The sequence below is a fragment of the Gordionus sp. m RMFG-2023 genome, chromosome 2 (assembly GCF_954871325.1).
Source record: "Gordionus sp. m RMFG-2023 chromosome 2, tfGorSpeb1-WG-v2, whole genome shotgun sequence".
NCBI lineage: Eukaryota > Metazoa > Nematomorpha > Gordioida > Chordodea > Parachordodidae > Gordionus > Gordionus sp. m RMFG-2023.
In genome coordinates this window covers 9307120-9319688 of record NC_088776.1, presented here as the reverse complement: position 1 = coordinate 9319688, position 12569 = coordinate 9307120, and the positions used below count along the sequence as shown (strand labels likewise).

The 12569-nt window shown below is 27.2% G+C and overlaps 1 protein-coding gene and 1 long non-coding RNA gene across 3 annotated transcripts in view; both read right to left on the bottom strand.

Annotated features, from left to right (window-relative positions):
* Positions 1–3677: 3677 nt before the first annotated feature.
* On the bottom strand, positions 3678–4436 carry LOC135923403 (uncharacterized). The gene is made up of 3 exons (XR_010571208.1): positions 4258–4436; positions 4124–4207; positions 3678–3832 (listed from the first exon to the last, which is right to left on the bottom strand). It is a non-coding gene; the product is annotated as an uncharacterized LOC135923403 (long non-coding RNA).
* A 1035-nt stretch (positions 4437–5471) lies between these two features.
* LOC135923401 (cilium assembly protein DZIP1-like) overlaps positions 5472–12569 on the bottom strand; it is a 28431-nt gene continuing 21333 nt past the window's right edge. Inside the window, exons 13-17 of one of the 2 annotated variants that reach the window (XM_065458123.1) lie at positions 10329–10403; positions 9037–9139; positions 8487–8937; positions 5971–6151; positions 5473–5851 (exon numbers count right to left, since the gene is read on the bottom strand). In XM_065458123.1, coding sequence (XP_065314195.1) covers positions 5693–5851; positions 5971–6151; positions 8487–8937; positions 9037–9139; positions 10329–10403 — 969 coding nt within the window. In that variant the 3' untranslated portion in view covers positions 5473–5692. Of the gene's footprint in view, positions 5852–5970; positions 6152–8486; positions 8938–9036; positions 9140–10328; positions 10404–12569 lie in introns of both variants that reach the window. The other variant, XM_065458124.1, reaches the window with a different exon arrangement.

The following is a 12569-nucleotide window of genomic DNA, read 5'->3' as shown; positions in this document are numbered from 1 at the left end:
ATAAAGTTTAGAAAAAGTAGTAAAATAATTAAAGCTTTCATTTAAATGTAAACTTTTTTTCCAATTTTTAAAAGTTTTGGGGGTTTATGGTACAAAATATAATATATAAAAATGGCAAAGAAAACCTATATACTTAATAAAATGACTAAGTATAAATTAAAATCAATTTAGTATTTATTTAAAAAATGATGAACGTTTTTTTTAATATTTTTTCTTAACATTATCAAGAGCACTCTTAGTATCTTATAAGAGATACCCAATTGACTATTTTAGTAAATCAAACAAAATACTATATAAAATAAGAAATTTAGTATAGCTTTTTAAAATATATTTGTAACATTTCTATGTTACTAAAGATAATTGCATCATATTTAACTGGATTAGGTTACTGGGTAGATGCAAACAAGCTTACTGGGTAGATGCATCGTTTTATCATAATAACAAGCTTTAAGTGATAAAATAAGAGTCATCGTTTGCATTTTTTTTCAGAAGTTGGCATACCAATTCCCTCTGTATACAAAAGAAACCTAAGTAAAATTATAAAACAAGTAAGTTATGAAATTTAAAAAAACCTTACATAGATATATTTTCATAAATTGGCTTTAAAAGATTTAGAAGAATATGTTTTTTTGTTGACTTCGTTAGTGATGTATCCAGGATTTTCCAATGATACGGGGGAGGGGAGGGATATTGATATTTAAAGAATAAATAAAGGTTATAATCAAATTTTTTATTATTTTAAGTTAGGTATATTATATTTAATTAAAAAAAATTTAAATGTAAAATTGAAATAAATTTTAGTGTCATTTTTATTATAAAATTTGCTTTAAAAACTAGCCTCAGCTTAAATTCTCATATAATATAAGTCAAATAAAATATTTTTATTGAAAATACTAATTGTAGGATGTATAAAATATCGACTAGAAAATAATTTTAAAAACAAGCTTTTATGACTTTTTTTATCAAATACAATATTATGCAAAATATTTATTAAATACTATAAATTTTTTAAATGGTCATTGCTTGCTTTATTTGAAGTAGCTGTTTTAATATGTTATCAAAATGTAATAACTGAGTTGTAAAGTAGCGGCGTTCCTGGAGCGCAGCTAAACTTTAGCAGAATCACCTGGAGCGCCACTCCTTTTAAAAATCAGGAGCGGGAGAGGGAATCAGCTCCTTTTAGGGCGCTCCACCACTCTTTTAAATTTAATGTATAAATTAAATTATGTTTTAAATATTAATACATCTATTTATTAATTAATATTCAACAAAAATGAATTTTTTTTAAATTTAAATTTATGCAATTTTAAATGTAGCCGAGTTTTATATTGGTTTTTCATCTGATCAGTTAAAATATTAAACTACAAATTTTTTTTTTATATTGAAAATTTCTTGGAAAATCTTGTAAGCCATATTAATAATAATTTTATAGATATATGATAAAATAGTTTTTGATATTTGTGCACAAAATATCAAACTAATATATTAATATACATTTTTTAAGAAAACAAATTCCTGATGCAAAGATAGTAGTTCACGGGAACCCTGCTTAATTTTGGGATTCCATGAAATTGATCATCAGGATAATATTTGGACAAATACTTTTTAAATATTGATATCAAAATTACTATTTTTGATAAATTTACTGAATTGAAATTTTTTTGATAAAATACAATACACGGCTTCCCTCTAATGCTCCTGTTGAGCGCCTGTTTAGTATTGCTAAACAGGTTTTAAGGAAGCGTAGAAGCTTTAGATTCAAATTTAGACATTTTATTACTTTAAAAAGCTAATAATAGAAATATTTTGATATATCATTTAATATAAATAAATTTCTTTGATAAAAAATATGATTTAGTTTCGTGTACTTTTCTAAAAAAATGAAAATCAAAGGAGCGGGTATGAAATGGCACTCCATTACTTGGAGCGGGAGCTAAATCCTTTTAAAAATATAGTAGCGGGAGACTAAGCTAGCTCCTTTTGAGATGGTAGGAGCGGGACTTACCTACTTTTTAAAAGGAATGTAATATATAATTTACGAAAAAGAATAAGGGATAAAAGAATGAAAATTATGAAGTCCCAAACCAGGAGTTATCCCTTGACTAAGGAAGGACATTCCATCAGGACGTTTTCCATCGGTTCTAAAAATGTTGGTTGGTTCAAGTCCAAATGGAATGCCTGCGGATTTGAGGGCACGTAATATGATATCATTGCATTTGGTGTGCCGTGGAAAGCGGCCTCGACAAAGGAGGCAATGTCTGCCCTTGCGATCAATGCTGGTTTCGCAATGTTTGCATTAGTACGGTCGAACAATTTCGTAATTGAACCGTAGTCTAATAGCAAATAGCTCGTCATTGGAAAGTAACAAATCAAGGTTGTTACAGAGTATGGTTTTCAGAAACTCGAAACCAAATCCTTGGTTCAATTGGTGAAAAACTGTAGATCGTCGGCTCGATTTTAGATAAGCGACGGAGCCTTCTTTGATTTTCATTTTCGTGGGATATTTGCCAATTCATAAAGAATTTCATTTGTCATTGGAACCAAATCTCTGTGGATATTTAACAGAGGTAACCCAAAGCCGAGATTCAAAAGTAGTATTTCGTAACTAAGTTTTCAACCATTCATTCGTACATGTTGTGATAGGCACTCATGCAAGGATATAACAATGTCAAAATATTTGGAAATTGAGCCAAGTTTCCTTATACCGAACTCTGCTCCATAAAGATGTCTTATAAAATTTTTAAGAATATAATCATGTTTTTGATATGTCATTTTTTGTAAAAGTTGAAATTTTTTCCAACAGGCCCCAACAGCGGGGTTTGGCAAACCACTGCAAGGGCCTTTCTAAACCAATTTTGGTTTTATTAAATTTAAATGCCTTTTTATTTATTAATCATGATACGTATAAAATAATTTTACTATCTTATTGTTCAAAATTTTATACTTTTAAATCTGGCTATACCAATCATACACATCCAGGTAATTCTCTCCAAGTTTTTTAAATATTTTTCATATTAACTGTCTTATGAATGTATATGGTTTTAGCTAGCCCGGTTAGCTCTAGAAATAATATCTAGACAGAATAAATATTCCTAAAACTTTCTCAAATTATAAAAGAGGGCTAAAACTTTGCTTAAAATTTAATTTAGATATGATTATATAGCAAAAAAAAATTCTGTAATATAAAAATGTTTTTGAATTTGACATCAAAATTGTATTTCTTGAAAGAAAAAATTATGATAATTAATTATTTCATAGATTTTTTTATCTAAAGATGCATACAATTAAAAGCTATATTATAATAAAATTTAAACTTTCTAATCTATTTAATTCTAAATGAGATTAAGTCGTTTTCCAAGCCCCGGGGTTTACCTAACACCAGTCTCCCCTCCTCTATTTTTGAACCTTAATTTATATTAGCTCCTCCATAGATTTTTTATATATAAATGAATCAAGGGTTAATGACAAAATTATCTACAAATAGGTATTCTAAACATGCTGGAATACATTTCTGATAAAATCAGATTTTTAAATTTAAAAACCAGCTCAAAAATTATTTAATGTTGAAAAAATAACATATTGTCGCTAAGATATATAAAAATAACATATATGTATATAATATATAGATTAAAATTAACAATATAAAAGTAGTTTAAATTTTACAATATGGAATAATATACCTTTTCAAATTTCTGACTCCAGAAATCTTACAATTAAAATTATATTAAATTTTTCCCAAATTTAAAAAGTTGCTATTAAATAATTTTATCATGCTTATAAATAAATTCATTTTTTCAGAGACCTGTAGATGTTACCATTTGCTCGGCCTGGCCTAGATATTTTTAAAAAAATATAGAATAGACAGAGGGAATTTTTTTTCCAAACCCGGATTGTGAATTTATGTTCGAACCTTATGTCTTATGGATTTATTTGTCAGGATTAGAAGTGTTCATGGTTAAAACTTTTAAACATTACTTTATTAAATCACTATCAATAACGGTAATATAAGATATTACACAATAGATTAATATATAAAAGAGGTATAATTTTTTAAAATATATTACACAAGATTAATACAAATTTTGAATATATTTTTGTCAATCAAATCTTCAATTGCACTCACATGTTTTGCATCCTCTACTATCCAACACATTTCCATTAGGACAATATATCATGCAATAAGGCGGACATTTAAATAAATAACGACCTATTGATAAAGTTATATATAGGCATTACTGAAAAAAATACTCTTATTACCCTCTGTCACATAGGTATGCGCTAATCCAATTGAATAATATAGAAACAGAGCTGTGAAATAAAATACTATGGTAAATTTTAGCAATTTCGACATTTTTTTTAAAAAAAAGGAGTAAATTTTGGTATAAAAGAAATAATTAAACTTAGGAAAATAAATTATAGTAAATAATAATTTAGAAAAGCAGGCTTTATTTTATAAACGAACAAGATGTTTTTATTTATTGTTTTGCATGTAACCTTGGAAAATATGTAACGATAAGAGGAAACATCAGTTGGCCAACATAATTAAATGTATATTTAATTCACATGACATTTAGACCTTTTACCAAGAAAGAGCATTATATATATTTTTAAAAGTTATCGAGAAAAAAACTTTCTTTATTAACGAAAACTCTTAGCGCTGTTTATACTAATATAATATAAGGGCAACACTTTTGATTATTTTAGTAAATCAAACAAAATAGTATGTAAAATAAGAAATTTAATATCGCTTTTTAAATTTGGAACATTTTTATGTTACTAATGATAATTTCATCCCTGGGTAGATGCATCGTTATATCATAAACGTGAATAACGAGCTTTAAGTGAAAATTAAAGTAGTTATTTGCATTTTTTTTCTTCAGTATGCCCATTTGGGCATTTATTAAAATGTACTCTATATACAAACAAATGCTAAGTAAAATTATAAAAATAAGTTATAAAATTTAAAAAAACCTAACATAGATATATTTTCATAAATTGGTTGTAAAAGATTTCGACGAATGTTTTTTTTGTTGACTTCGTTACAATACGAGTTATCGCACATCAATATAATGAACTGCCCTATCAATACAATCCTTTGAACATTAGGTCCTTATATGATATTCTACTTGTTTTCATATTTTGATCAAAAATATAAATCCATTAATACCGGTAGAATTGAAATATATATTTTTAAACAAAACTTGCCTACAAAATATTTTTCACCAGAAAACTTTTCTCCGTCAAAAAAAACAAATTTGCATTTTCAAATATATTCTTTTTGGGAACTTAGCGCAAAATAGATGTATTATATTGTGATTTTTAGTTTTATAATAACAATTAAATTTTAAATTATGAATTAAATAAAATAGGGAGTAATTATATTTATTATCTGCACATCAAATACAATACAAACATTTATAATTTAATTAATAAATTAATATAAATAAAAAATATGTAAATTTTGACAAATTGGATTTGATAAAAAAAAATACCTGAAGTTAAAAGTAGTGATATATAGATAGCATAAAATAATTATTAAAAATATGATTTAATAAATTTCATTCTTAACATTAAATACAAAATGAATATTATAAAAAGAACAATTACACTATTCAAAAAAATTGTCAATATGATTTCATATATAATTTACGGTAGGCTTCATATATTGAGTAGTAGCTTTGAAATCAAATGGTCAAGTTTTAATGGGACTGATTGACAAATTTCTAGGGAATTCTTTCGCTTTATAAAAATTGGAAGGTACTGGATTTAATATTGAACTACTTGTATCTGATTCTTCAGTATCGCCAGATGCCACAGATTGTTTTGGAGGGCTAAATGTGAACGGTATTTGCTAAAATAAATTAAAAATAATAATGTGAATTATTAGGTCGAGAATTTAATATTTTTATTTTAATAATTTTATCCTTACATTTTAAAAATATTTTTTGCAGGATAAAAAATAAATAAAACCTTCGGAGGAGTCATTTTCTCATTGACTGCAAGTTCTTCTCGACCCCTATCTGTTCCTAAAGAAGGTTTACTCGAATCTTTGGCAGGGATGTGATCTTTGTGATGGTTAGTTTTGTTAAAACCACCTTTTACATCCCTCACTTCATCCACTCTTTCAGAAAGCGAAGATTGACTAGAAGTTCTGGGTGAAGTATAAATTTTTATAAAAAAGTATATAACATCCCTGCCTTAAAATTTGAGTCGCTACTCGACATTTATATTTAGGGGGTGTGAAATTTAGCTTTATTTGAATAAGGTAATATAAATTAAGAATAAACCCAATTAAAATATGTTACGTGATTGTATTGTTTTTAAATTTAGACGTTTGAAAAGTATTTTCTCAAATGATATATAAAAATAATATAGTAAAATAGCTCGTCTTTACCATAGTTGGTAATAGCCGATTTTTTTTTGGCATTCTAGGCTAACGTCAGTCAGCGTTTGGTAAAATATGCTTATATTTATGTAGTAATCTCATATATATTTAACTTTTTGTATATTAATCTGCTTTAAGTTAACTTAATGAGAATTTATATATTCACTTTCTTTTTGAGATAATAATATATACTAAATTGATTTGAATTTACTTCCTTGTTAAAATAATATTCAAATATATTTTATATACAATTAACTTTTACCGAAATATATATACTGATAAATTATGATAAACAACATTATTTTATTATCTAAATAAATAATTTTAATTCTTATCTAACTTATCCTTAAAATCCTAAATTTATTTTTATTAAAATTATTTATATCTATTTATTTTATTTTGATTTTTATATTTATTGTTCAATATTTGCTTTTCTTTTCTTTTCTTTTCTTTTTTAATTTTCTTCAAAATGGGATCCATACAATTGTCAAAATTACAGAGGCATAAAACTAATGTCACACTGTCTTAAGCTCTACGAAAAAATAATAGAAAAAAGGTTGAGACAAAATCGAAATAGGAAACTCAGTTTCTCTTTATGCCTGGAAGATCAACAACTGATGCTATCCATGCAATTAGGCAAATGAGTGAAAAATACAGGGAAAAGAACAAAAAGCCACACATGGTCTTTCTCGATCTATAAAAGGTTTTCAATAAAATCCCAAGAAAATATATCTGGTGGGCGCTACGCCACAAAAAGGTTCCGGAAAAATACATAAGAATAATACAGAATATGTATATGGGCCATATATAACAATGGTCCGTAGCACAACAGGTACTTCAGCAGGCTTCACAATAGCCGAGGGAGTTCATCAATGGTCGTCTCTCAGCCCACTTCTCTTCATTACAGTAATAGATGTATTATCACAGTCTCAAAAAGTCCCGTGGAATATGATATTTTGATACTTACCGAATCCAAGGATGAAATGAAAGAAAGATTAGTGAGTTGGATAAATATCCTAGAAAAGCACGGATTAAAAGTAAATAGAGAAAAAGTGTATGGTGATAGGAGATGAAACAGCCAGCATTGATATAAATGAATGGCAGATATCGGCAATTGAAAGCTGCAAATATTTGGGCTCCACTATACAAACAAACAGCACAATAGAGAAAGAGATAAAGAGTAAAATTAATCCAGGGTGGTAGTGGAGATCATTATCTGGAGTGCTCTTTGACAATAGAATCCCACACAAATTGAAGGGAAAAATTTACAGTTCCATTAAAACCAACTATTCTATATAGTTCGGAAACATTGTCAACCAAAGAATCAGACGAGAGAAGTCTACAAACTATAGAGATGAGAATGCTGAGGATGATTGCTTAGGGTAACAAGAAGGGATAAAGTGTGCAGTACAAGAATACTAGGAAGTTTAAAGCTAGTGCCCATTAAGAATAAGATAATGGTAAACAGACTTAGGTGGTATGGGCACGCAATGAGAAGGCCTATGATCTACATAGTAAATAAGGTTGAGAGTTAGGAAGTGATGGGCAAACGTAAAAGAGGAAAGCCAAAACTTCAATGGGGCCATAAAGTTAGAGCCAATATGAAGAAGTATAAATTAGATGAAAGAGATAGTATGAATAACATAAAGTGGAAGAGATACTGAAGGAGCTTACCACCAGAAAAGGTGAAAGCTAGAGGAAAAAAAGAAGTTAATATCTCAGTTGCGAGCGCTTCAGAGAGGTTTTCCATGAATAAAGTTAATCAAACTCTATTTGATGTCAATTACTATGACGAAACAATTATACTGCATACCAATATTGATAGAGACGCTTATCAAATAAATATATATATTTATTGATAATTATTTTATTTTTTAAAATTTTTGAGGGACATATTTTCAAAATCAAAAATAAATTTTTTTAATTAGATTTAAACTGTCAAATTTAGGTAATTTTAGATTAATGAAATATAAACGCTAAGCGTAATATTGGAATGAGATATGAAAAGCGTTTTAAAAATTGGGATCTTTGCCAATCCAAACCTGATCATTTTCTCACTATTTAAAGGTAGGAATAAGTATATATATAAAATGAGATAAACTTGGTTTCCTTTTCAATATTTTTCTTTTCAGCTTCTCCTAAATTTGTATTTGCGTGTTTAGGGGGTCCTGTTGTAACGATAGAAAGTGAAGAAGAGGATGATGAAGAAAATGATGTCTTGGTGCTTAGGGAATTGGTATCAGATGCACTGTTATCGCGATTCAATTTATCTCCACCTTTTTTAGTCTTGACAGGTGTCGATTCATCGTTAAGAAAAGTCTTAAGATCTAAAGGCAAATTATCATCTTTGACTATAGCGTCTCTAGGTTGAAGTTTATTTCTGATAGGCTCAGCAATGCTGTCCTGAAATTTTACAACTTTCCTTGTGTCATCAATACGGCTAGGTACATTTTGGGATTTGATAGATTTGTTATCACCGGAAGAGGCGGAATAGCTCGAGGCAGTATATGTGGAATATTCGTCATCGGAGCTAGTAGTTGATGATTGAATTACTTTTTTATATTTTTATATATTAGATAATGTACAATTAAAATAAAATAAACCTTACTTATTTTGTGAAATCAAACGTAAATTAAAAATTTTACACGAACCTTTGGGTGAATGTTTTAATTTCATGCCTGGTTGATGGGAACTAGAAGGGTGTTCCAACATTTTTGTGATGCGAGATTTGATATCCATGAATTTCGGGTACGCCTATAATAGTATAAACATTGATTAATTTTGGGTACGTTAAAAGTAAATTTGATTATTAAAAAATAAATTTTCAATTTTTAAATATAATTACAAAATATAGATGGCGCTAAATATTTATGGTATTGTTTATATTAATTTTGGGAAAGTGAAAGCAAAGAAATTCGGGAAAAATAGTTAATATCAAAGAATCTAATTAGCCTCGAAGGGTAAATTTTTTTCTAAAGATACTAATGACGAAAAAATAGAGCCCAATGCTATAAATATCACAAAAAACACCAAATGTCAAACGATATTTATTCCTTATAAATAATGAGTCGAAATATTGTACAGATTTACAACATCAGTTGGGGTCAACTTCTGACCGAAAGTGGCGATGATGAATGAATTCCATTTCAAAATAACTCATTATTCCTTTTTTTTAAAAGGAATAGGATTATAAAAATGGGTCTCAAATCTCATAGCAACATTTCCTGAGCCACCTTTTTTAAAAAAATTAAAATATTTATTTTATATAACTTAAGTTTATAATGCTGTTTAATTTTTTTTTAAATAATAACAGGGGACCAAAAATTATAATTAAAAGTTAACAAGGTTTAATATAAATCATAATACAGGCAAAACATGGGAAGTTGATAGTTATTGGTGAAATAAACACCCAACGATGCCTAAAAATTTGCAAGATTCAAAATATTTTATGGGAATGATGATAAACATTTTCACCCTAACCCTCAAATGACTTCCCTCTCTATTAAATACCATGTGCAACAATTGTATCCTTTCGTTTACTCCAGGGAAGGAAATGAATATATGTTTGGTTCAGATAAAAATAGCGGTTCGGTTCATAAAGAATAATAATATCGATTTAAAGCTTTTTCGCATACATGTGTATTCGAATCGAATTATGTTTAAAAAAATTCTTATTTTAAATATTTTCGAGATTCTCTTTTGTCAAATTTTATACATAATGAAGAAGAATGAATTTTATGATTGAAAACACTTTGATATGTTGGGTAACTAGAACCGTCAAATAACAATACACAAAAATGTCTAAAAGTAAAAGAGTTAAAATATTAAAAAGTTCGAACCTGTATTTTTTTTTAAATTTCTATTCTGATGAAAATTTTTTAACTGTTCAGGTTTTACTCTCCTTATCTAACCCAGATGGAAAAAATTATATATATAAAAAAACCTGTTTAAGCTTATTTTCTGTTCTGACTAATCTGTTTGATAATTGATTGAACTCCTCATTGTTAATTTGAGATTTCTGTAAATTAAGCAAGCATTTTGAAAAAGTTATAAACATTAAAATGAAACTTCATCGTATTTTTCGTCCAATTCGTTCAAAATGGAGATTAACAAGTTTGAAGTGATAAAAATGTTATTAATTCATTTGGAATGGTAAAAATTTAATTTTTAATGTATTATTTATTATATTTAACAGGTTTGGAATGGTAAAAATGTTATTAATTCATTTGGAATAGTAAAAATGTAATTTTAAATGTATTTATTTATGTTATTATAGGATTTAATTTCTACAGCAAATTAAGAAAGCATTTTATTATTCAAATATGGATTATTAATAATGTATAAGACAAATATTAATTAAAATGTATAAAACAAAGAAATATGATTAAGAATACAATTAATAAATATAAATTATTCAATATTATCAAATACATTTGAATTGTATACTAATTTAATATAAGCTGATGATTTATCAGCAATGATTATTATATTGTGTAGTCAGCTTTTCCAAATTTCTTTCTTTTAGGATATATTTGGAATTTGTTTTTTTAGAGTCATTCCTAGATCGATCTGAACCTTCTTTAGCTTGAGGTTCCTATGATCCAATTGTATAAGCTTTATAAAGGAATAAATATTTGGATGGGACGACTTCACCGACTTATTTAAGGCTGAATGCCATCCTTCAAGGTGATTGTTTGTCCGGGGACCATCCATTGCATATCTACTACACATCCCTCGAGAAAATTGAATTGTGCCCTATAAAGAAAAAAATAAATAAAAATAATATTTTTTTAAATTTTACCTGGCCAGGTTTTATCCTTATATAGAAACAAAGGATTAAGGTCAATATTATTTACACGAGCCAAAGTTTTACTAATATCTAGAACATCATCAATATCATATTACCAACAGAATAGACAACATTTGAAGGGGAACCATTTCTCTTAGCCAATGATAATAATGAGATCCTAATATTATCAACACATGAATATATTGAATCCTTGCAGAGGCTGAAACCATCTACATGGATGGCACCTTTTTCATTTCCACCAAAATTTACAAACAATTATACACTTTTCATATTTATTATAAAGAGCATATGGTAGTAGCCATATATGCTTTATTGCCAAATAAAAGTAAATCCACCTATATAAAACTCTTCCAAATGATAAAAAAGATATGTGAGGACTATAACTTTATACTTAGTCCAAAATATGTTCAATTAGATTTTGAAAAGGCAGCCATAGAGGCCTTGTATAATGTATTTATAAATTTACAAATCAAAGGTTAATTGATAATATTCTTTACTTTTTTTTATCCTATAATTTGGGTGTTTTTCCCATTTAACTCAAAGTGTTTGGAGAAAAGTTAGATCTTTACTGCTAAAAAAAATATATCATGAAAATCCCATAGTCAGAAAAATTGTAAGGATGTGCATTTTACCTCTTCTCAAGCTTGAGGATATTGATGATGTCCTAGATATTAGTAAAACTTTGGCTCGTGTAAATATTGACCTCAATCCTTTGTTTCTATATATGGATAAAACCTGGACAGGTAAAATTTAAAAAAATATTATTTATATATATTTTTTTCTTTATAGGGCACAATTCAATTTTCTCGAGGGATGTGTAGTAGATATGCAATGGATGGTCCCCGGACAAACAATCACCTTGAAGGATGGCATTCAGCCTTAAATAAGTCGGTGAAGTCGTCCCATCCAAATATTTATTCCTTTATAAAGCTTATACAATTGGATCATAGAAACCTCAAGCTAAAAAAGGTTCAGATCGATCTAGGAATGACTCTAAAAAAACAAATTCCAAATATATCCTAAAAGAAAGAAATTTGGGAAAGCTGACTACACAATATAATAATCATTGCTGATAAATCATCAGCTTATATTAAATTAGTATACAATTCAAATGTATTTGATAATATTTAATTTATATTTGTTTTATACATGTTGAATAATTTATATTTATTAATTGTATTCTTAATCATATTTCTTTGTTTTATACATTTTAAATAATAAATATTTGTCTTATACATTATAAATAATAAATATTTGTCTTATAAATTATAAATAATCTATATTTGAATAATAAAATGCTTCTTAATTTGCTGTAGAAATTGAATCCTATAATAACATAAATAAATACATTTAAAATTACATTTTTACTATTCC